The sequence below is a fragment of the Scylla paramamosain genome, chromosome 1 (genome assembly GCF_035594125.1).
Source record: "Scylla paramamosain isolate STU-SP2022 chromosome 1, ASM3559412v1, whole genome shotgun sequence".
Taxonomy (NCBI): domain Eukaryota; kingdom Metazoa; phylum Arthropoda; class Malacostraca; order Decapoda; family Portunidae; genus Scylla; species Scylla paramamosain.
In genome coordinates, this window is record NC_087151.1 from 39,737,134 (window position 1) to 39,762,692 (window position 25,559).

General features: G+C 42.0%; 1 protein-coding gene across 1 annotated transcript in view; it reads left to right on the forward strand.

The window, feature by feature from the left end:
* Positions 1–9,259: 9,259 nt before the first annotated feature.
* LOC135105788 (uncharacterized protein DDB_G0271670-like) overlaps positions 9,260–25,559 on the forward strand; it is a 17,651-nt gene continuing 1,351 nt past the window's right edge. Inside the window, exons 1-6 of the mRNA XM_064014335.1 lie at positions 9,260–9,294; positions 13,311–13,595; positions 17,071–17,136; positions 19,291–19,343; positions 19,934–19,964; positions 20,480–20,698. Coding sequence (XP_063870405.1) covers positions 9,260–9,294; positions 13,311–13,595; positions 17,071–17,136; positions 19,291–19,343; positions 19,934–19,964; positions 20,480–20,698 — 689 coding nt within the window. The remainder of the gene's footprint in view (positions 9,295–13,310; positions 13,596–17,070; positions 17,137–19,290; positions 19,344–19,933; positions 19,965–20,479; positions 20,699–25,559) is intronic.

The following is a 25,559-nucleotide window of genomic DNA, read 5'->3' on the forward strand; positions in this document are numbered from 1 at the left end:
CTCACCAATGAAGAGAGTTATGCTCTGTATCGTCTGCCCGAGACACACACCTTATTGGTGGAGGAGCATACGCATCGTATTTTTAAGGTAAATATGAAAGACACACACTGGCTGACGATATTTTCCTTTGAGCCTTTGAACCAAGGCAGCCATACCAGCCTCTCGAGGCGTCACGAGGACAAACAAGGGGGCCCGAGGCTTGTCACTGCCGCTCCCCTCTTGTGAGACCCGTAAGCTCATTACCCAGAGACAGCTTCCATTGTTATAAGGCTTTACGAAAAGGGAAAATAAAGTGTGTGTGTGTGTGTGTGTGTGTGTGTGTGTGTGTGTGATTCACCTACGGTCGTCTGCTGGTCACCCAGCCATCCGTTACCCTACGGAAAGAGCTCAGAGCTCATAGTGACCGATCATTGGGTAGCACTGAGACCACTGACACACCACACACCGGGACAGCGAGATCACAACCCCTCGGGTTACTTCCCGTACCTACTTGCTGCTAGGCGAACAGGGGCTACACATTAAGAGGCTTGCCCATTTGCCTCGCGGCGCCCAGGATTCGAACCAGGGCCTTTTTGGTTGTGAGCCGAGCGTGCTAACCACTACACTATGTGTGTGTGTGTGTGTGTGTGTGTGTGTGTGTGTGTGTGTGTGTGTGTGTTTATATTTATTTAATATATTTACACACACACACACACACACACACACACACACACACACACAGAGAGAGAGAGAGAGAGAGAGAGAGAGAGAGAGAGAGAGAGAGAGAGAGAGAGAGAGAGAGAGAGAGAGAGAGAGAGAGAGAGAGAGAGAGAGAGAGAGAGAGAGCTTTTCGTATGAATGAATACATACATACAAACATTCTCTCTCGGTACAGCTTTTCATAATTTTCCGTTTAAAAGCTGGTGCGTCTGGGTTCGGGGCAAATCTGTTGACCTATACGAAAGGTCACCAGTTCCCGGCATCACAGAAGAAATTCAGTCTTGTTGATGTTTTCTTTGCTTGGTTCTTGTGACGTTGAGATACGTGAATTGAAGATGAATTGAAGTCATGTTGGCTATTTCTTACTGGTGCCGTCTCTCTCTCTCTCTCTCTCTCTCTCTCTCTCTCTCTCTCTCTCTCTCTCTCTCTCTCTCTCTCTCTCTCTCTCTCTCTCTCTCTCTCTCTCTCTCTCTCTCTCTCTCTCTCTCTCTCTCTGTGTGTGTGTGTGTGTGTACAAATGCAAAGTACTTAGCGTAGGTAGACACACACACACAGTAGGTACACATTGAACAACCAAATTCTGGTAGGTACAGTGTACGAGAAAGATTAAGGAGTTATAGTTAACTCTGAACTCCGTCTAGGAAAACAATACATATAGGCCAGAAACAGGGCAAATAGGGTACTAGGATTAATTTTTAGGAGTGTTAAAAGTAGAAGGGCGGAAGTAATATTAAAGTTATACTTGGCGCTGGTCAGACCTCATCTAGACTACGCTGTGCAGTTCTGGTCCCATATTACAGGAAAGATATAGGTCTATTAGAATCAGTACAAAGGAGAATGACTAAAAGGATACAGGGGATGAGGAGTATTCCTTACGAGGCGAGATTGAAGTTATTAAATTTACATTCTTTAGAGAGACGTAGGTTAAGAGGGGACCTGATAGAAGTCTATAAGTGGTATAAGGGTTATAACAAGACGGATGTAAGCAAAATTCTTAGGATCAGCAACCAGGGTAGAACAAGAAATAACGGGTTCAGGCTTGACAAATTTAGGTTTAGGAAGGAGATAGGAAAAAATTGGTTCTCAAATAGAGTGGTAGATGAGTTGAACGGACTCAGTAATCAGGTTGTTAGTGCTAGGATACTAGAGAGCTTTAAGAGAAGATTAGACAGGTTTATGGATGGGGATAATAGATGGAAATAGGTAGGTATATTTCATACAGGGACTGCCACGTGTAACTCTGGTCGCTTCTTGCAGCTTCCCTTATTTCTTATATTCTGTGTGTGTGTGTGTGTGTGTGTGTGTGTGTGTGTGTGTGTGTGTGTGTGTGTGTGTGTGTGTGTGTGTTTCATTTTCTTTCGTCTTGAGAGAGTGGTTGTTGTTTTTTGCTTTTTCTCTTCTCCGTCTTCCTCCTCTCCTTGCTTCACTCTTCTATTTTCTGTTCATCCTCGGAGTTCTCTTTTTCTCTCTCTCTTCCCGAGTGCTTTGTTCTCTTAGTTACGGCACAGAAGCTTTCCTCGCCTGCCCCACATTTTCTCTTCCTCGTCTCCCTTACCTTGTCCACCCTTCCTTTCTCTCTCTCTCTCTCTCTCTCTCTCTCTCTCTCTCTCTCTCTCTCTCTCTCTCTCTCTCTCTCTCTCTCTCTCTCTCTGCTTCGGTCCTACTTTTACTCCCCGCTTTTTGTTCCTCGCGAGATTTTTTTTTTTTTTTTTTTTTTTTTTTGCTGGTCAGTTCAGAGGCAGCGCTTTTCTCCCGCACTTTTTTCCCCTTCGGCTTTCTTTCCTTTGTTGTCCATTTCCTTTGGGTCGATTTATTACTCCAAAACGAGAGATTTATTGGCGGTTTGCTATTGATTCCGGTGAAGAAATACTTTACTTTATGGGAGAACGTCTTTATTTTTATGTCTTTGCCTTGTAATTACGGAGTAGGTTGAAGAAAATAATTGGTTTTTGGTTACGTTTGTCGTGGAGGAACCGATATCATATAATCGCTTATTTTCGAGTCTCTTGGTAGAAAATCAGGAAAATAATGAAAATATTTACCTAATTGCAACACGAGAGCAAAGTGGGAGAAGTCAGAGAATTAGATTTGGATGAAGAAATAGAAAAAAAATAATAAGCATGCACCAGCCATCACTTTAAAAATATATAAATAGTTTCCTTACCTTTGTGTATTCCTGCTACACATTGTACAAAATACGTGATGCATGTAAGGATGCAAGACTGAGGAGGAAGACGAATGAGGGAAGGAGGAGGGGACGAGGGCAGAGCTCGGTGATTAACGCGGTAATGAGAGGAGTGCGGGAGGGACGATGGTTGTTAGGGAGGAAATAAGCAAGTTAGAGGTGAAAGATGGTGGATGAACAGACGAGTATAGTCGTGGTTTCCGTGGAGAAAGATCGTATACCTTTTGCTGACATTGTCTTAAGTCTTCTGATTCATAAACGTCATTTTAAAAAGCTAAAGATTTATACTGTGGACTGTTGATTCATTATTTAAGAAACATATAGTTTTATACCTCTATTGTTTTACATGTGCGTCATTCTACATATGTTAAGTAGTGATGATAAAGTCAAGGTATCATAAATCGAACTGCATACCTGCTTTAAGTTATACGGAAGTGATGGATCGCCTGAGTGAATAAAAGTTTTTATTTTTTCGGTGCATGTGGTACTGGGCGGTAAATCGTGTTTTGCAATAGGCATTTCGTCCATTACAGGATTACCCGGGATTGGTGCCTCTCTACGGGGCGCCCGTCCCTCATCCTGTTTTTTAATGTTCCAAGAGATATATGGACATTTATAAACATGTGCATTGAAAGTTATTCTTTTTTTTTTTCGCGATACTTGCAGTTGCCTATTGTACGTCTGTGGAGAGCAGCATGCATATACATAGTCACTAGTCTGACGTATTTAAGCTGATCAAGTGTTCCGGTTTATGCATAATTGTAGAGGTCAATGAGGTTATGGTGCTCAAAATCTTCTTTTTAGTTCCCTTATATTTTTATATTGTAAAAGGGTCATGAACCAAAAAGAGGTTTATCGTGTATATTTCTCCCTTTTTCAGTATGATTTAAGTGTCCCAGGTGTACTAATAGTGATCAGTTTAAGAATGCGTGGGAATTGAAATATAGCATATTGTAATCGCAGGATGTCTCAGCCTTATTTATTTGGTGGAGTGATGTAACAAGTATGATACTGCTGTAATGTTTGAATTGGTGTCATGAACCAAGATTCACTATATGCCTTATTCTTGTGGCGATTCATTTGAGAATGCGTGAGTAATGAAATCTGGCAGTGTGTGTGTGTGTGTGTGTGTGTGTGTGTGTGTGTGTGTGTGTGTGTGTGTGTGTGTGTGTGTGTGTGTATGTGTGTGTGTGTTTACGTTGCTTCGTAGGATAATGAGTTTTTTTTTTTTTTTCTTTTTATCTGTGAATATTTAAGCATATGAGTATAGAAATATGGGAGTCTCATACCTTAGAGTTTTCATGTTTTAGTTTCTTGATGGTAGCTGAAATGACCGAGAGTGACAGATACCGCAGACCTTTTTTATTCCGTGTGTAATTGCAGCATGTTGACAACTAATTAATGATGACTGACGTTAATGAGTGCTGTAGTGATAATAATTGAAAGTCGTAATGTTTATTTATGATGATTGGGGGTGATCACTCTCTGCGTAAATTGTTCCGTTGGTGCTGATTGTCCAGCTCAAGATGAACAAGAATGATGATTAATCAGGTGGTTGAAATAGTGGGTGTGAAAAATATAAGGCCATTGGATGCAAGAAAGGAGAGTGTAATTTTTGTAATTATTGAAGACAAACTAGGTTTATTATGATGAAGGACTGACTAAAGAGAAAACGACGAATGAAATTGGAGCTATTTTTTCATACTAAGATGTTACTATATTGCGAAAGGAAAAAAGTTATAAATATTAGAGACAGATTAAATGGTACTATGTGTTGGCGTCGTAAGAACACAGTGACATTGTAAGTTCTGTATAATGGCAGCTATCAATATATGAAAGCGTGTAAACTAATTAATGAATTTTGTAGTGATAGCAATTGAAAATAAAAGTAAATAATAAAAAAAACTATTATCTCTTATTGAAATCTGTATGCCTTTATTCTCACGCTGTCACATTTTACGGGCAAACCGAACCTTTCACACGTAATATATTTTTGAATCTAACCATTTGTACAAAATAGTGCTCGCCGGCGAATGTGATTTGCTATATTTAATTCAATAACCAAAACAGAGACTTGATTGCGGAGAATAAAGAGTGCGGCCTGGCTAACACGGGTGGGTGTCGACAGGCAGAATAGAGTCCCGGTAACTCGACACACACCTGGTTGCGATTGTCTCTCGACTCAAAACCTGATTCTCATTGGTCGAGGCTTTTTATTTTTGCTCCCTCTACAACTCAATATCTGGTCGTGTGGTGGATTACGCTTGCTGTGCGTTGTGTTGGTCTGTAGCTGACTGTACATGTGGGTATGTGTGTGTTTGTGGGTCTGTTGCCAGTAGGTGATGAAAGGGTGTCACATGCCTGCACAATCCCTATACACACACACACACACACACACACACACACACACACACACACACACACACACACACACACACACACACACACACACACACACACACACACACACACACACACACACACACACACACACACACACACCTACCTTCATACCGTTACTTCTACATCCATATGATTTTCTGGGTGATATGTTCGTTAGCCAGGAGCAAATAATTCTAACTTTGAATAGTTGGAGAGAGAGAGAGAGAGAGAGAGAGAGAGAGAGAGAGAGAGAGAGAGAGAGAGAGAGAGAGAGAGAGAGAGAGAGAGAGAGATCAAAGCAAATCGCAACTTACAAGAACATCGGAAATAACTGTCTATAGTTCACGCGCGTTTATCTGTCAGGCGATGAAAGACACGCGGATGTTGCAACAAATCCGTGCAAAACTGTGGACAATGGCGGTACAAAGGATCACCCAAACACACAACGAGACAGATTAATCGGCATTGTAAATAACAAACGATACGACCCCAACACATTGCCTGGCGTCCATGGCATGTTTTTGTTGTTCTGCGAGTTTCTTTCTTTTTTTCTCTCCATGAAATTTCTAACACACATGAAAATACTGATACGTTTGGTGTTATCTTTATCATCATCAGCCGTAACAGAAGCATCAGAGGCAGCAACAGCAGTAGGAGTATCAGTAGAAATTGATGCATGATTGATGAAAACAGCCAAAATTTCATAAAAGGAAAGGTTGCATGTCAAATAATTACCTTTATCATCAGTAACCGTAACAGTAGCATTAGGAACAGCAGTAGGAGTAGCACAACAGTAGAGAATTGTGTCTGATTGCTGAGATAAGAAGTAAAAGTTTCATTAAAGGAAGGTTACACGGGAAATAATACTCCCCGGACACATTTTAACGAGGTTTTACTGCTGCAAATATATTTTGATGGAACAATTTTACATATTTCAAATTCTGTATTTGTTCGTTGACATGGATGTTATTTTTTTTAAAGTACCAATAAAACATGTATATAAATATATTTTTTATATATATATATATATATTTTTTTTTTTTAGATATGAGCTTGTGTGTCATCCATCGCCGCTTCCATGTGTAATGTTTTCAATGATAATAGATCGCAACAAAAAAAATATATGGCCTAACAGTATTGGGAGGGAGGGGAGCGGCCCTGCCGTTCTGAAAACACCGAAAACATCCTTTATAGCTTCCGCCTGTGACTTCATGCAACCCACGTGAAATTTACCTTATCGTTTTTGGTTGTAGAGTATAACATTTAAAGCAGGCAAAGAATAAAGACATTCTGAACTTAAGCTTTTGTTTGCAAAAAGAACAGGAAGAACAAGAACAAGAGGAAGAGAGGGGAAATGGAAGGGGTTGAGAAGGAGGAAGAGGAAAGAGAAAAAAAAAAAACCTGGTAATGTTTCCTTTGATGCCTCTCCTCGTTCTCTTCTTGGACTAAAACACGATTTGCATTGAGGCAGAGAGGAAGGTGTGGCTCGGGTAGGTCAGGACCCGTGTGGAGATGATCTGTAGTCTGTCATTGAAGACGAAAGCACAGACATATGGAAATTAAGTAAGAAAAGACAGCCCTCATAGCGCATTGAGAAGAGGAAAAAATATTATGTCGCGAAGGAACACACTAAGTATATGAGAATTCTTATAACTTGCATGATCATTGTATTCGGAGCAGTAGGCGATCAGTCCATCGAGCTGGTGAAAGTTACATTTTAGTGCAATCTTCCTATCAAGAAATGCGCCTTTCGTTGAAAAATGCCTCTGAACGCTCTTTTTACGCAAAGTTGTTTCCTGGTCTAAATATTATTATGCACAAGTCAGCACTAACTATATCATCTGGTAAGCAAGCCGAGTGAGGAAGCTGTGGCTGGTGAGTTAAGGAGAGTGGAGAGGCGGAGGAAGAGAAGGAAGAAGGCAGAGTTGAAGGTGGCGGGAGAGAGTGCGGTGCAGATATGAGGGAGGATGTGGTGATGTGATGGTGGAAGGGGAAAGTGAGGATTGGGAAGGATGGAGTAATAAGTCAGAGAGAGAGAGAGAGAGAGAGAGAGAGAGAGAGAGAGAGAGAGAGAGAGAGAGAGAGAGAGAGAGAGAGAGAGAGAGAGAGAGAGATTCGGCGTGTAGCACAGGGAGAAGGGAAGGAGTCTAAAAAAAATTCCTCTTTTACATGAAAAATAAATCGTCTGAAAAGGAAGAAAGAAGAAAACTGTTGTGTAAGTAATAATATCAGAGGAGGAGGAGGAGGAGGAGGAGGAGGAGGAGGAGGAGGAGGAGGGAAAGTGTCAGACGAGGAGGGGAGGAAGTGTCGAAGAAAAAGTTGAGAAAAAAAATAAAAATAAAAGTGGAAAACATTAAAAGCAAGAGAAATAGAAAAAAAAGACTAAAAGCAAAAGTAAATTAAGATGAAAACACGAAGTATGTAATTGGGAAAATGAAAAATAAGGAAGGAAAATGAGTTTTGAAAATAAATGGAGGGGAGGGTGTCAAAGGAAAAATCAAGAAAAAAACTAAAAGGAGGGAAGAGAAAACTGAAGGGAAATAATGAAAAGAAACATAAGCAGGAGAAAGGAGAATAAACAGAAATGGAAGGAGGATTTAAAGTGAAAGAAGAAGAAAGAGGTAAAAAAAAATATTAAAGAAAAAAACTGAAACGAGAAGAAGAAAATGGAAGAGAAAACAGAAGAAATATGAACAGGAGAGAAAGAAAACAGGGAAAAAAATGCTTAAAGAAAAAGTAAAAGAAAAAGACATTAAAAGAAAAATACAAAAAGCAAAATAATGTAAGAAAGAAAAAGAGGAACTTAAAAAAAAATAGAAATATAAACGAAAGCAAACGAAAAGCAGAAAATACACAGAAGAGAGAGAGAGATGAGAAACAGTGAAGAAACGAAAAGAAAAAAGGAAAGGAAAGGGTAAGGAATAGGAGAGAAATGCAACAATTTTGGAGCGATAGAAGGCACAGTGTCTGGAAGTGTGTGTGTGTGTGTGTGTGTGTGTGTGTGTGTGTGTGTGTATGTGTGTGTGTGTCGTGGTGCAGGAATACGTTGCCCTCGTCCTCTTTCTCTTCCTCTTTGTCGTCGCCCTTCTTTTTCCCTCCCCTAATCTCTCTCTCTCTCTCTCTCTCTCTCTCTCTCTCTCTCTCTCTCTCTCTCTCTCTCTCTCTCTCTCTCTCTCTCTCTCTCTCTCTCATATTCCTACTGGTTTCCTCTATTTCCACACCTCCGTTGTATTTATAAAGCTTCCTTTTTCGTTTTTTCCTTTTCTTTTCCTTTTTATTCTTCCCTGTTTTATTTCTTCCTAGTATCCTCTTTCCCTTGTCCTCTTTACCTTTTCTCTTTACTTTGTTACATTCTTTTAACTTTTTTTTTACTTATTCCTAATTCTTTCTCTTTCTTTTTTTTTTCCTCATTTACTCGCCCTGTCATCCTCCACTCACTTTTTATTCCTCCTCATTCTTCTTCCCCACTTCCTCCAGTTTCTGTTCTGCCTCTCGCTTCTCCTCCTCCTCCTCCTCCTCCTCCTCCTCCTCCTCCTCCTCCTCCTCCTCCTCCTCCTCCTCCTCCCCGTCCTTCCCCTTATCATCTCCTCCTCCTCCTCCGTTTTTGTCCTCTGTCGCCGGCGTTGGAGAATAATACACAGCTTTTCCCTAAAACTGGAGGCGATGTTTCTTTCCTTGATTTGTCTGTTTCTTTGATGTCCCTTTATGGAAAGATATCCTTCACTTTTGTTGTCTTCAGCGTTGCTACTTTTTCCCCTGTGCCTCGCGTCGTACTCAAAAAGAAAACAGTTGGAAAGATGTGTCGTGAAGAAAATATAACGCTTGTGTACCTTGAAAGTCTGTTTGTTATTTATGTAGTGTAATCTCTGGGATGTGACGTAAAGTTTCGTATTAGGTCATATACTTAGTAGGAATGATGTTGGCTTTCTTCTCTTCTTCCTGATGGTCGTGTTCATATTTCAACTTTGTTTCCTTGTTAACGGTAGTGTGATGATGGTTTCTGAGATCAAGGTGCTCCAGATTGGCCTGTGGGTAGAATGAATAGTTTTTCAATGTTCATTATCTTCCTGATAGTAAGGTTTATATCTTAACTGTTTGGTAGCTAACGATAGTGTGACGATTGTTGCTGCATTCGAGTAACTCTAGACGGTATCACTGAATGTACAAGAAATTGTGTTGTCACTCCTCTTTGTCTTCCTGATGGTGCCGTTTATAAAGCAATCTTCTGGCTGATAATTTGCAACAGTGTGAGGATTGTTTCTGTACTCGAATAACTAGACGATTGTGCTGAGCAAAAGTGTGCCAGTAACCCCTGGAAAATTTGACGTGCTCAGTTTCTCACAGTTGTGCATCGCAACTTAACAGATATACAAGTCAGTTTAATTTTAGCAAGAGGGACAAACCATAGAAGTCATAGGTTAGCGTAGTGCTTTTCATACCTCTAGAAGTGCATCATTTCCACCTTCACCTACAGTGGGATTTGTTTAGTTAGTACAATATGACGGGTTTTAGCCAGAAGTGCCCTTATATGTTGTAAACAAAGCAGCGTTATTCATCCTTACTACCAAATAATTTGTAATGCAGAGATAAAACCACCTCGTCTCTTCCCATAAATGACTATAGGCCTATTGTATAATTGAGGAACGTTATGCATTATTCACTGTGGGAATGATCATCTTAGACTGAAAAAAAAATAATTAATTATAATGTAACGTTTGTATCACTGAATCGATACTGTTTTCTAAAGCAATAAATCACTGTAGTGTAATCTTATGAGCATAAAGTGACGAAAAACTTATCACACTTTGAATAATAAATAATATTATTTTGCCTATCTTTCCTTCCGTAATTTTTCACTGTAATTTCACTTACTCCTCCATCCTATCCCTGTCTTTGTCTTTCTTTCTTTCTTTTTTGTTTTCACAACTCGTCCCACATCACCTCCCCTCCCTCGTGATCACAGCGTCATGTCATAAACACTCACCACCAGCTGACATGATCCGTCTGATCCTCGTCTTTCCATCCTCCCTCCCTTTGTTGGAGTCTTGCTTCCCTGACTATTTCATTTACGTCTGTGCTTGTCCTCGCCTTGTCCCCGTGTGTCGCGCCTCGTTGCCTCGCTTCTTCCCTCCTCCGCCATCTGCATGTTGACATATCTCCTCTTCTCCTCATCACCCTGAACAGAGTTTGCGCCAATGCAGGACAGGTGTCGTGTGATGCGTTGAATATTTAATTGTCCGCTGTCAAGCCAGGTTTTTTCTTTATTTTCTTGTTTCTTCTTGTTTAGTGTTAGTTTTTTTGCAGAGTTGGTACAGAGTCTTCCGAAACTTTCCTTTTCTTTTTGTTTGCTTTTCGTTCATTTGCCTCACTACTTATATATTTTCTATTTTTTTTTCTTTCTGCCATTATGTTTATTCCCTCTATATATATATGCTTGTTTTTTTTTCTGATTCACTCTTCCGTTTCAGTCTCCAAATATTCCTATCCTTTCGTATCCCTTTGATAATATTCATATTCGTCACTATCGCCGCCAGTGGGAGTGTGTTGCCTTCCACCAATGATAAATGCCATACAGTTTTCTATCCATTAGCAGCTTAAGGACCCAGTGATTTGTATCTACCGTCTCCGCGTGTCACATCCACTACTACACCAGCATAGGAGAGAAAGAAAGAGTTACGGGTTCTTCTCCACAACCACGATCCATTTTTCTACATTAAATTCACTGGATTATTTCACCACCTCCTTCCCTGGCATTTCACCTGAGAGAGAGAGAGAGAGAGAGAGAGAGAGAGAGAGAGAGAGAGAGAGAGAGAGAGAGAGAGAGAGAGAGAGAGAGAGAGAGAGAGATTAGGAATATTTAATTTTTTTCTCGCTTCCGTAAATTTAATTTTCTATCTCCTTCCACCAGGTGAGTTGGGAGCCTCGCCCTGAGCCCTGAGCCCCCAGCCTCTGAGACGCAGAGGCTCTGACGCTGATCTGCTGCTAATGTCGGTGAAACTTTGTCTCCTTTAACATGCAAATTATACCTTCTCTTCCCCACCATAGACATTTTACGTGTAGATTAAATCTTCCTCTTTCTCTACCATAGACACTTGAAATGTATATATTCAATCCTCTTGCTCCTTTTTTTACCGTAGATACTAATTTTGAATGTATATTGTATTATTATTATTTTCTTTTTATGGTTCTTTCCTTTTTCTGTCCTGGTTAAGATTTTCATTCGTGCTTTATCCTCTATGAAATTTTTACACGTTTTTTTTTCGTGTTGATTTTTGTTGCTCGTTGTTGTTGTTGTTGTTGTTCTTGTTGCTGTTGTTGTTGTTGGGTTATTATACAGACACAGTTTATTTTTCTTATGCCACTTATTTCTCTCCCCACATATTTATTCAGTAAACACGTACAGTTAATACTTGGCGCAGTAGTTATGTAAAAGGGAAGGGAATTCTAAGCCTATTATTCTTGGCTACACTGTCTGGCATTACATAACCTTATGATAATGAGAATCCAGTGAGAAACTTAATGCTTTACTCAGTTCTCTTCCCCTTCCTCTCTTCCCCAGTACACTTTCTACATCTCTTTAAACAACCGGTTTTACTTCAGCACTTAAAAAAAAAACTTTCCTTCCTTCCTTTTTATCCACTCCCCATCCCTTACCGTCCTTCCCCTCTTCTCATCATTCATTCATTCTCGTAGAAGGGAGTGGCCAAATATAATTTTCTTTCGGACATAAATATTCGTGTGTCGCTTTGTTTGGCTTAGTACATCCTTGAAAAATTTTCAGGAAGTTTTCGTGTCATATGGACCCTTCACCTTTTTCACGGCGTGTTAAGAGGGGGCTCAAGTTTTAATGGGGTCGCTCGAAGCCAGCTGGTGCATCGCGGTGGACAGGAGCGCCAGGGATTGGTGGTGTGGTACGCGGATTTTTCCCCGTTAATGCTCGTAATGCACATCGTAAAACTGGGCACGTGTTAAAACCTCACGGCAGGAGATTGGTTCCGAGTCACAGAGAGAGAGAGAGAGAGAGAGAGAGAGAGAGAGAGAGAGAGAGAGAGAGAGAGAGAGAGAGAGAGAGAGAGAGAGAGAGAGAGAGAGAGAGAGAGAGAGAGAGAGAGAGAGAGAGAGAGAGAAGGGGGATCATCCTTTACTACTACTACTACTACTACTACTACTACTACTACTACTACTACTACTACTACTACTACTACTACTACTAACCCCCCCAACACCACCACCACCACCACCACCACCACCATCCAATGCTGTAGCTGCGTCGGTAAGTGAGCGAGGAGCGGCAGGGCAAACAGAAAGGCTGTATAACTGTAGGAGCAGCGAGGCGCGAGCACTCTACCGAGGAGGGAGTGACCATTCTCCGTGTGTATCTTGCCGTGTGTGTGAGTGAGGAGTAAAATTTGATACTCGTTATACGTGAGGTAGGATAGGGAAGGGCAAGGCACACTGGGTTTTGAGCAGAGATATTTTGTGTATTTTTCTTTTTTTTCAGTTTCTCCTATTTTTATGGGTAACGGTTTTAAATAGACGATTTTGCACAGCTGATACTACACACACACACTCTCTCTCTCTCTCTCTCTCTCTCTCTCTCTCTCTCTCTCTCTCTCTCTCTCTCTCTCTCTCTCTCTCTCTCTCTCTCTCTCTCTCTCTCTCTCTCTCTCTCTCTCTCTCTCTCTCTCTCTCTCTGACCTAGTTGTATTTATCTAGTTATACCACACAGGACCGGAGCTAAATTTGTCTGATCTTGTCCCTGAATTTGACTTCTCCTTCTCTTAGTGTGTGTGTGTGTGTGTGTGTGTGTGTGTGTGTGTGTGTGTGTGTGTGTGTGTGTGTGTGTGTGTGTGTGTGTGTGTGTGTGTGACCCAGAATCCCGAGTCCACAGCGTTATTTCCTTCACTTTAAGTTGTCTGTCTGTTCGCTCCCCTCCGCGTTGCTGTCCCCTTCCCGCGTTTGTATGTATCTGTTTCCTCGCCCTCAGTTAGCCGTGTTCCTCGGTCCGTCAGTCAATCAGCTGTGTTCTTGTCTCCTGGTTTAGTTCTTCCTCTCCTCATCCTCGTTGTTTTTATCATCGTCTTTGTTTTTGTTTTTTTATTTATTTTCCTTTTTTTTTATTTTCGAGTACTTCTTCTTCTTCTTCTTCTTCTTCTTCTTCTTCTTCTTCTTCTTCTTCTTCTTCTTCTTCTTCTTCTTCTTCTTCTTCTTCTTCTTCTTCTTCTTCTTCTTCTTCTTCTTCTTCTTCTTCTTCTTCTTCTTCTTCTTCTTCTTCTTCTTCTTCTTCTTCTTCTTCTTCTTCTTCTTCTTCTTCTTCTTCTTCTTCTTCTTGCTATTTATTACTCCTGTTTGTCGATGCTGTTAATATCAGAGGTTATTGGATGTTGCAATATACCTAACATTTGTGTATATATATTTCAATATCTAGTATTAACTTGTATTAACTGAAGGGTATTATAAGACTTAACTTTTCATAACATCAGTGTTCTTTGTGTATAAAGTACAATCATTTTTACTTCTAAAAAATGTATACATGTTTTTATCTAATTTAATTGTGGGAAGGCTTTTTGTGTGTGTGTGTGTGTGTGTGTGTGTGTGTGTGTGTGTGTGTGTGTGTGTGTGTGTGTGTGTGTGTGTGTGTGTGTGTGTGTGCGTGCCTGCAGTGTGTTGCAATCATTTGTAGACCAAGCACTTTACTGTTTCATTCGCTTGCTAAAGGGTAGAGTGTAAGTACGTAGGTGTTGTCAGCGTGAGTGGCGGGGGTGTCACGTAATGTGGGAGTCTCGCTTTCATGTTTCTGTGACTTAGTTCATGTTTTTTCAGCCATTATGAACTGTGATATATGTAGCATTTCCGTCACATTCTCTCTCTCTCTCTCTCTCTCTCTCTCTCTCTCTCTCTCTCTCTCTCTCTCTCTCTCTCTCTCTCTCTCTCTCTCTCTCTCTCTCTCTCTCTCTCTCTCTCTCTCTCTCTCTCTCTCTCTCTCTCTCTCTCTCTCTCTCTCTCTCTCTCTCTCTCTCTCTCTCTCTCTCTCTCTCTCTCTCTCTCTCTCTCGTGTTTCTCATCTTAATCTCGTTTATAATTAGCAGTTCATGTGACCTATATCCACTTTTCTATACACTTGTCAACGCACCTTCCATCAGTCTTCATCTTTCTTCTCGAAACGTCAGAAACCAATATACTTAAACGACGTTCTATTTTTCTGACTTGGGTTCTCCTATTCTTTCTACAATGTTCCCGTACTCAACAATGCATGTTTTCCTCTTTACTTTACCTGTCCTCTTCATTTTCCTGAAAGAGAGAGTTGACACCTTCTATTAATTTAATGTGGATGGGTTTGTGTCTGAATTATGAAACTTTACAGATTTGATTTTTTCGTTTTTCTTTTTTGCTGTCCATTGAGTTTTGTTTTGAATTATTTGTTTTCCCTTTCCAAGAGTACGAAGAAAATACTTTCCAATATCGGCTCTGAACCCTTAAACCAATAAGCACCAGCGCCTCGCCTCTTAAAGTTTTCACGTCTTAAGCTCCTTTGTCTTCAGTGTTCCTTAAATCCTTATCAGCTGCCTCATTGGTGCTTCAGTAAAAGTAAGATTCCTTTCCTTTCGCATATACTCGTACTGCATGAAACATCTGTAACATCAAGATTACGTCGATGTGAAAATATTGTACACCTCGGCCCTTTGGTCACCTAGCACTGGTTGAAAGAAAAGTCCAACACCCACAGCACACGTATTACAGGAAGGACTTCAGTGTGGCCTTGAGACTGCGAGCAAAAACCCTTCGGCCGCTGTGAAGACTTGCACCTCTGTTTTTAACCGTGTCGCGTTCACGCCTCGCCGCGACACAGCCACTTCGACACACTGCTCGCATACACACTGGGAATTTAACTCCTTCGTGCGTGCCTTTCTGGGAAAGTCTGATGAAGGACGCAGAGAGAGAGAGAGAGAGAGAGAGAGAGAGAGAGAGAGAGAGAGAGAGAGAGAGAGAGAGAGAGAGAGAGAGAGAGAGAGAGAGTTGGGGAACGGAAATAAATTACTTATGTGGAAGAGGCTTCAAATGAGCTAAAGCACTTTCGAAACGCCACACACACACACACACACACACACACACACACACACACACACACACGCACAAGGAGGACGTGAGTTGTGTGTGTGTGTCTTCCGCGTGTGCGTGCCTCTAATACGGTTTTATGAGCTGTAACGTAAGTGTTTTATGCTGTGTTGTGTATGTGTTGTGGCGGTGCCTGGGGCTGTAGCGGGAGTGGAGTGTGTGTATTAGTGGGCGTGGAAGGATCCAGGTGTGTGCTGTTGAGAGAGAGAGAGAGAGAGAGAGAGAGAGAGAGAGAGAGAGAGAGAGAGAGAGAGAGAGAGAGAGAGAGAGAGAGAGAGAGAGAGAGAGAGCATCCTAATCCAAATGATAAGATAGAAGATGGTACGGGTGCTGAGAGTATCCATCTTGTACTCTGCTATTACGTCTATTCTTAATTAAACTGCATTCAGAGCTAATTAGTGTGCCGCCCTCCTTTGATGGCTTCACAGGTAGGCAGCTCACCTGTGACTCCTCTGACTCTCATTGCCTCTGACATCTTTTCATGTCTTCTCTCTAGTAATCATTGGCAAAGTTCAGTGTCCCCAACCTTCACTGCAGCGGTGGCCTTTCTTCTCTCGTTTTTCTCTCTTTATACGTGCTGATAACTTTTTTTTTTGTGACTTTTCTTGCATTTTCATTATTGTAAATTCATTTGTTTTTCATTTACTTCTTATGAATTTTTCTTTAATCATTGTCCTTTCCTACATGTCTCGTTCCTCCTTCTCCCTCTCTTTTTCCTTCATACGTGCTGTAATTTTTTTTATTATTTTTTCCCTTCTTCTTTCTTCCACTTTCATATGTGGTGTAAATTTATCTGTTTTTTTCATCCACTTTTTTCTATATTTCCTCTCTAATTCCTGTAACTTTTCTCACCTCTGGTCTTTAACTTTCTCCTGATATTCACCTCTAGGTTGTGTGTATTCTTAGTGTCCTCTTTTTTCCCCCCTTCTTCCATCTTCAATATCAGTGCAATTGCTCTTCATTTACTTCGTAGAAATAGTTTTTCTAAATCCTGTCCTTTTCTTCTCGCTAGTCTTCTACTTTCCCCTGACATTCACTTCCACACATTCCGTCTATTTTTAGTATCTCGTCTCCTTCCGTATAACTCCTTCCCGTCCTTACAATTTTCTTTTCCTCAAGAATCGTTTCTTTAAATCCTGTTCTTTTCTGTTCACTAGTCTTCTGCTTCTCCTTGACATTCATTTCCATACATTCCATCTATTTTTAGTGTCCAGTCTTCCTTCCCCCTCTTCTGTATAAGTCCCTCTAGTTCTCATCATTTAGCTCCATTCAGTAAGAAGTTCTCCCACGAGGGGTAACTTAACAGCTCAACTTCTTCAGTAGTCCTAGCAAAGGCTATCTTGTGACCTAGAATGACGTCTAGCGAAACTTTGTGCTGAGAGATAGGCTTTTTCTCCCATCAAAGTTTTCGGTGTAGTTTTTCTTCTTGGAGTTGTACGTACTTCCTTGCCTTTCATCCCGTTCATCTCTTTCAATTACACCTGCTGTTGCTTTACTTTCCCATGCCCATGCTACATTCCTCCGCCTCTATCTTTTAGTCCTCTCCTTTCTTTTCCATGCGTTTTTTTTTTTCTTTTCTGCTTCTTTCCTCATTCCTATTTTTTTCCCCTTTTCATGCATCTTTTTTTTTCTTTCCGTTCTCTTCCTTCTTATTCTTCATATCCTTTTAAATTTTCATTATACATAATCTCCTCCTCCTCCTCCTCCTCCTCCTCCTCCTCCTCCTCCTCCTCCTCCTCCTCCTCCTCCTCCTCGCTATGCTCCTCACGAAGCTCATCTCATTCATCACCTCTGACTTGTGGCGAAAAACTGGCTTCCTCAATGAAGGCTCTTGGTAGCGTCAGGGGCTAGAGATTCATGTGTGTGTGTGTGTGTGTGTGTGTGTGTGTGTGTGTGTGTGTGTGTGTGTGTGTGTGTGTGTGTGTGTGTGTGTGTGTGTGTGTGTGTGTGTGTGTGCCTGTCTGCCTGCGCCGCCTTTGTTCCCAATCTGCGTTTTCCCTAACGTTATTTTCAGCTTTACATTCAATCGTCCATCTTTTCTGTAAAACTCTCAGGTTGCCGTTAACTTCTGTGTAGCATTGCTCACCTGAGAGAGTTGGCTAATTACTACACCTGAGCGAAGCCTGGGAAGGAGAGGCGGCAGGGAGGAGGAGTGAGGAAGTAAGGGACGTGTTAAGTCGGGCAGGATGAAGGAAAGGGGATTCAAGGAGTGAGGCAAGTGGAAGAAAGTGGACTAAATGAAGAGTAGTTGTTAGAATGTAGAGAAGGAATGTGAAAGAGAGTGGACTAAATAGAGTGGATGATCGGATGTGGAGTTTGGCAGAGTTTGGAGTTTGTAGTTGTACAGAGTGGGCAAGACAAAGAGAGGATGATAGGATGGAAGATAGAAAATGGAGTTTAGTAGATAGTAATAGAAAGTCGGTGAGGCTGGTAATAATGATAGGCAGATGGATGGAAGATAAACTCTAGTAGAGAGGGTGTATAGAATAGTTGATGATGCGGTAATAGGTAGAAAATGTGAAATGAACAAGAGTGAAAGTGGAATAAGTGGAAACATGAAATGTGGAGTTGAAGAGAACAGACAAGAAAGGGGGAGTGGAGGTGAGGGACATGGATGAAGCTTAAAGGGAACTCTTCCGCCTCTTTCATTAATCAGTTAGATATGTTTATTGTTATTGATATGTTTACGTTTCACTAATCAATGTAATCAGCCGTGGGATTCATTTATAGATACCCAAACAATACAATGATTTTCTCTTTTTTCATTGTAACCAAAGAGGATGAGAGGCTGACAGGGGTAGTGTGGTGCGTGTGGTGTTGTAGTGGTGATGGCGGTACACGAGGCCACGGCAGACCCGCGGAACTTATGATTGCTAAAGTTAGGCTCTTAAAAAAAGTGTATGAGTAAGGGATGGACTCGCCCGCCCGCCTCCCTACCTCCGCTGAGTCCCACACCCCTTGCCTGCTTCCATTTGTTTCTTTAACACCGACCAAAATGCGGACCGGGACGTAAAGTTTACAAGGTGGAGAGTTGAGGTGAGAGGGACCGTCTGGAAAGGCTCTTTGCCCCCGCCGCCTACAGGTTAAAACTTTTTTCTTACTCATATCTTTTCCTTGCTGCATTTTTCCCTCTTAATAGAAAAAAATATTGATTTCCTGTTTCTTCTATATAAACAGTACACTGGATTTTTTTTTTTTTTTTTTTTTTTTTTTTTTTTGTGTGTGTGTGTGTGTGTGTGTGTGTGTGTGTGTGTGTGTGTCTTTGATGGATGTGTAACGCGCCAGTTTCATGTTAGGAATCTGTCACATCGAGTAGCGTTCTTTCGTCATACCTACTCCCGCCCTCGCCATGATAGGAGCATCAGCGTTCCTTGCATCTCTTTATGCGAAAGGGAAATTCTTCTTCCGGTGCTTCTGTTCCCTGGAGGCTTGTATTTTTTTCCGAATACTAATTAGTGTTGAGTGTATCTCGTCGGTCCCGCACCAAAGGATGAGAAAAAAAAAAAAAGAGAACGCGTTTTCTTGATAACTTTTTCACCGTCTACGTCTGCTTATTATAGGCTGGAAATCTAATTACTTTTCCTTAAATATAGGTATCTTTGGGGTCTTCCTCTTCCCTCGAAATAATGGATTGCACTGAAGCCCTCTGTGGCGTCTGGAAACTGGAAACTAGACTCAAAAGATTCGCCCCCAAAAGATTCCCTCGCCATGCAAGATGCAGACGTGCTCGGCCTTCGCGGACACACTAATTTACTCGCCAGGCCAGTAGCAGCAGTGAGCCCCTCCTAGCTCCCTTCACTCACACCCACCCTGCCACTGCCTCCTGCCACTGCTCCCCTGCCCGCCCCGCAGCCTTTGGTCTTGAGAGAGAGAGAGAGAGAGAGAGAGAGAGAGAGAGAGAGAGAGAGAGAGAGAGAGAGAGAGAGAGAGAGAGAGAGAGAGAGAGAGAGAGAGAGAGAGAGTTGTGGGGAGTGAAATAGGAAGGTGATAAAGAAAAGTATGATAAAGATGTGAGAAGGAAGGAAGACTAGAACGATGAAATGGAGAGAAAGGAAAAGGAGAAGGAAGAAGGATGAGAGAGAGAGAGAGAGAGAGAGAGAGAGAGAGAGAGAGAGAGAGAGAGAGAGAGAGAGAGAGAGAGAGAGAGAGAGAGAGAGAGAGAGAGAGAGAGAGAGAGATGGACGGACACATACACACGGAGTTAAATAGAATTATAGACCAATGGCCCTTCGGAGGTGGTCGGCCCCTCAACCTCATTACGCGAGTGTTATTGATTCTGCATCCAGTTAAGGCCGTGCTAATTGTTTATTGACGCAAGGAAGGGTTTGCTGGTGTTTTTGGTGTCATGAATGGAACTTTGTCTTCGTATGAGGGGACAATGGACATCTTACAATCTCTTTCTGCATTCCGTTGCTTGTAGTTTATGGTAGATTAAAAAAAAAAGAAGATTTTTTACTTATTATGAATGGAACATTGTCTTTGTATCGGATTACAGTGGACAATGTCTTATCTCCATTTGGGTTTCCTGTAATCCAATGTTTATAGTTTGAGGTAGAAACGAAAAAGAAAAAGAAAATAAACGGTATGATTCTTTACTTCCTTTTTTTTCTTTTTTCTTTTTTTTTTTTTTTTTTGCTGTGCCAGTGGTGCAGGATTCTTAATGAGCAGTGGAAGAAAGGGGACAGTCACACACACACACACACACACACACACACACACACACACACACACACACACACACACACACACACACACAGTGAGAGGGGAGAAAGAGGGTCCCTGGGCAAACAGACAAACGCACACACGAAAGTAAACAGATATTCATGTAAATGTACAGAACAACGTTTAGAAAATCAGATATACAGAGAGAGAGAGAGAGAGAGAGAGAGAGAGAGAGAGAGAGAGAGAGAGAGAGAGAGAGAGAGAGAGAGAGAGAGAGAGAGAGAGACTGACTTGTAACGATAGTAATAGTGGTGATGATAGTAGTAGTAGCAGGACAAGTGTTAGCAATGGAGATAATAATAATATAATTAGTAGCAGAAATAATAGTCGTAGTAGCAGTAATAATATCCGTAGCATTTGTATTTGTATTTGTAGCAGCAGAACCAGCAACAGCAGCAGCAGCAGCACCAGCAGCACCAGCAGCAGCAGCAGTAGTAGCAGCAGCAGCAGCAGCAGCAGCAGCAGCAGCAGCAGCAGCAGCAGCAGCAGCAGCAGCAGTAGCAGCAGCAGCAGCAGCAGCAGCAGCAGCAGCAGCAGCAGCAGTAGTAGTATTAGTAGTAGCCGTAGTAGTAGTAGTAGTAGTAGTAGTAGTAAAGGGGCGGAGTTCACTTGCCTTGCCTGCGTGTTAATCAATACGTAACAGGGTGCTGGGTGCCTGGGGCCGCTAAGGGCACGGAAGGGGACGGGAGGGGGAGGAGAGGGAGGAGGGACAAGTGCATAATTACTCCGAGAGAACCATCGCTGCCAATAAGGACGGAGATGAGGGACGGAAAGAGTGCCAGGGAGCGAAGGGGAGGGACAAGGGAAACAGAGAATGAGAGGAGAGACTGAAGATATAGCGGGAAGAGAGGGTGGAGAATGGAAGATATGGAAAGGTAAAGGAGAGAGGGAGAGTGAGTGAGGGAGAAAGGATAAGTATGGAAAGCGGAAGGATTAGGGGGACGGAAAGGGAAGGTAAGGGAGAGGGGAGGTGTCTGACAGGAGATGGAAGGGACAGGGAAGGGGAAATGGGAGGGTCTCGCTAGCTGGGGAACATGAAGGTGTGAGGGAAAGGGTTTAGATTGTGCCCAAGTCTCTGTGTGTCTTTCTTTCAACTTTTTATTTTTCTTCCTTCTTAAGTCTGTCTGGTCCTCCCTAGTCTGTACCTAATTATGAACCTTTGCCTTAACTCTCTCTCTCTCTCTCTCTCTCTCTCTCTCTCTCTCTCTCTCTCTCTCTCTCTCTCTCTCTCTCTCTCTCTCTCTCTCTCTCTCTCTCTCTCTCTCTCTCTCTCTCTCTCTCTCTCTCTCTCTCTCTCTCTCTCTCTCTCTCTCCCCCTTCCATAATGACCCATTCATTATTCATCTGCTAAACTTACCCTCGTTGGAGAGCAGGAGTGGCTGGCGGAAGGGGCGGCGGGAGGCTGAGACGTGTACGCGACTGTGATCCCTACATCCACTGCCCCACGGTTCCTGACGACGCGGGATCACTGGCTTCACTATTTTTTCATTTCAGTGACGTAGTAGGCAGGTCTTCTGGATTCCTCTGGTGGATGTGTTTGGGTCTATCATCTTCCAAAATTAACTTAAATGGAGGAGAGTTGGGTTAAGCCTTGTACTGGGTAGCAGCGAGGCCCATAATGCCTTGCGGCGCTGGAGTTTCGTGAAGTAGTCTCCTGGAGTTGCAAGGAATGAACCTCCTCTCTGCCGCCCATCAACAGCTGCCAGACACTTGAGGAGTAGGATCAGACTGAGAGTCGTGGAAGACCCGCCCTTATTGTCACCCAATGAATGAAGACTTGTATGTCTGTTTGTACGATGGCACGCTAATAACACTCTGGGGACAGTTAATTAATGCATGTATTCCGATCGCAAATTGAATTAAGAGATTGCTGTGTTTATCAACGTACTCACGTCTCAGCTTCAGTTTAAAGTTCTAGAGGAGAGCCATTGCCAGGGTACGCAGAGCTATGACTACCTCGCTCCACCTACACCAGCATTCATATAATTAGCTCGTCTGTAAAATGGATCTTGTATACCCGCTACGTAAGGCTCAGACAGAGGTGCCTTCGCTGCCGCTGTTGCCGCCACTCCTACGCGCGTCCACGAGGCCTTTCACTACACGCCTCATTCAGGCCTTTCAGCAGAGCGGGAGGAGGTGCCAGTCGACCCTGAGACTCTCCGGGGCTCACCAAGGCTCCTCCGTTTCTTTGGAAAGATTCACCGAGATGTTTCCTCAAGTTCTCCCAAGACTCTCGCTGTTCATCGCCGACAAAGAGTCTTTATTAAAACTTTGCCCCAGATTCTTTGTGACCTTTATTTTCAAGGTCATGAGAGCTGTGTTTGGGAAGTCTTTGACCTCAGCGCGCCGCCATTCACCACCTGCTGTACGCGCCACCTTTGACATTTAGTATACAGACGGCCAAAGGCTACACTTGCAATCCCTTCCGAACTTCCTGCTCTTTGGGATATTTAACAACAATATTCTTTTCATTATTTATGAAATTAAATAAATATCTACAAATTAAAGCATCTCCTCTTTGAGTTCCAATGTAGTTTTTCACATTTTTTTTTTTTTCAATAATTATAAGCTTATATTTTAAGGAGCTTTGTATGAGATGGGAGATGCACACGTACTATGAGGTATTGCACGTAGTACCTCGTACAGGTAAGGGAATAAGCCTCAGATTAATTGGCTGGGAGACGTGCCCTGGCTTTAATGAGGTTGATTCGTCACGGCGAGGGCTGCGAGGGCGCTTGTAGGGAGTAGAAAGAGGAGGGTGTCGACGCCTAGGGGAAAGCTTCGCTGATTTATGCATAGGGAGGGAATGACGTGGGCGGGCTGCAGGTGGAGAGGGCGCCTGCTGCGTGCCCGCCTGCAGGAGAAAGAGAGAGTGTGAAAGGGCATTACTTGTGGATATTGAGGTGCAAGATGAACGATCCCTGTATTGCACGTAGAGGATGATTGGTGTGTGTGTGTGTGTGTGTGTGTGTGTGTGTGTGTGTGTGTGTGTGTGTGTGTGTGTGTGTGTGTGTGTGTGTGTGTGTATGTGCTGCATAAAACCTTGTGATCCATTACTCCAGCTCTGCACGTAGTGTCATTATTGGTACTGTCATCATGCAGGAAAGAAAGACCAGTGAAAATTATAGCACACACACACACACACACACACACACACACACACACACACACACACACACACACACACACACACACACACACACACACACACACACACACACACACACACACACACACACACACACACACACACACTTAAGCTGTAACAAATGATATCACACAATCATTTCGTTATATTTTCATGTCTTTGCACGAGGAACTAACTGTTACCTACACCTCAGCATGAACCGCCTCAGTAGTGTTGTTAGCGATGGACAAACAATCACTTCAGGCCACTCAGTGCATCAGAGGAGAGGCCAGAGCACGAGAAAAGTTGATTTGTCCTACTATATTTTTCTTTTGTTTTCCTGAGTTTTCTATGGCGTTTTAAATCCTATCTTGTCCCGAAAGGTAAAAAAAAGAAGGATATACGAAGACTTGCAAAAAGCCAGAGCTCGAAAAAAAAATAAAAAAGTATCTGATCACTTTTTTTTTTTTTAAGGCTGCCGCGCCACCATGGCAGTGAATGGTGTGGCTTGTTGTCGGTGAACCAGGGTGTGGGCGGCGGCTTGGTGCGGCGAGGTGGTGCGGCGCTGAGCTTTTGATTTAACTCTGATTTTTTTTGTCTTTTATTTTTATTTATTTATTTTTATTTTTTTTTTCATCCGAGCGTTTCACTGGCTTGGGATTTTACTTTTTATTTATTTATTTTTTGTGTGGAAGTTTTTTTTTTCTATTTATTCTTTGTTTGAGGATGGAGAGAGGTGTCTTTTGACTTTGCATATATTTTTTTTTTTCTGTTTATGTGGATCACGATGTTGACAGCACATGTTATTGTCACCTGTGTATGTACTTGCTTTAAAATAGTTTAATTCAGATGGGCATCAGACATTATCTTATAAGTTCTATTCAGTATCATTCCTTGTTCAAAATTACGTTCAGTTCTTGAAATTAGAAAATTAAAAGAAGATAGTGATTGCTTTTTTTTTTTTTTTTAATAGGTGAAGATATACCTTTTTTTTTACTTTTAAACTTTCTCTACTTGCTTTCTTCTGTTTCCATTTTATTCTCAGTGTTTAATTGTATTGTGTCTGGGAACGCAGGCTTTGTAATGGTGCAGATTAAAACCAATGTGATTCAGACAGTTACAATTATATTTATCTGAACACATTACCTCATAGCCACCGGACAAAGCAAGACAATCTGATCACCAATGCAAGTAACTTTTTGGGACAGCAACTACTCATACAAACATTAATTCACCTCGACAATATCCTGATATGAAGCTTCCTTGTATTTCCTTGTATATTCACAGTTTACGATACTGTGCCCGATTAATTTAATTTGATATCATAACTAACCTTCCTTGTCTAGTAGTTTTCTCAATTCACTCACAACGAAGATATCTTATTGCGAATCTTTCTTTTCTCGTCAGTATATAATGGTTTCTTAAGTTTAGATCAATGATGCACTGCAAACCTTCCTCGTTTTATAGTTTGCTCAATTCACGCAGAGAAACTGGTGGGATATAATTTTTTTTATCAATCAGGAAAGTTAAAATTCATGACGAGGTCGACCTCACCAATTCGCTCGGTGCAGAAAACGCGGCCACCCAATCAGAATGTAAATGAAGATACCGTGAAGTCTTCAGGCTCTGCACCACCACCACCACCACCACCACCACCACCATTACCACCACCACCATCACCACCTCCTCCTCCTCCTCCTCCTCCTCCTCCTCCTCCTCCTAATTTCCCTCGGGTCGTCGTCTTCGGGTAACTCGTGAGGTTCTCTTTTTAGGTCAGCCTTTTTTGAATTGGTAATTTAAGTGTACGTGCACTGTAATGGGAGGGAGAGCGACTTGCCTTCCTCTATATGAGTAGCCCATCCACCTTACATTGATTATATGACTCTATGTATGTACTTACTTTAGTGTACATTGACATGAATTAGTTTGCCTGCATATGAGTCTGGAGAGTGGACTACTGGACGTCCCATAAGGGCAATTTATATTTATTGATTCATTTAACTAGTTTGTACATATATACATGAACCTCACTAAATACCTACTTAATTATTCATCCCTCTTCCTGTCACTTTTAATCATGATGAGGACAGAGAGAACTTCAGTTTCTCCCTCCACCAAAAAAAAAAAAAAAAATGTATAGTGTTTTATACGAAGTGAATCATTAGCCATGCATAACCTAGCAGCGCATGCATTACTGAGTTGGATACCTACATGTTCATTCTGTTCATTCACCTTCCTTCCTGTTGCTTTTGATCTCCATGAGGACAGAGAAAGCTTAAATTTCTCCAAAAAATCGTTTAGTGTTAGGACACACAAAGAGAATCACTA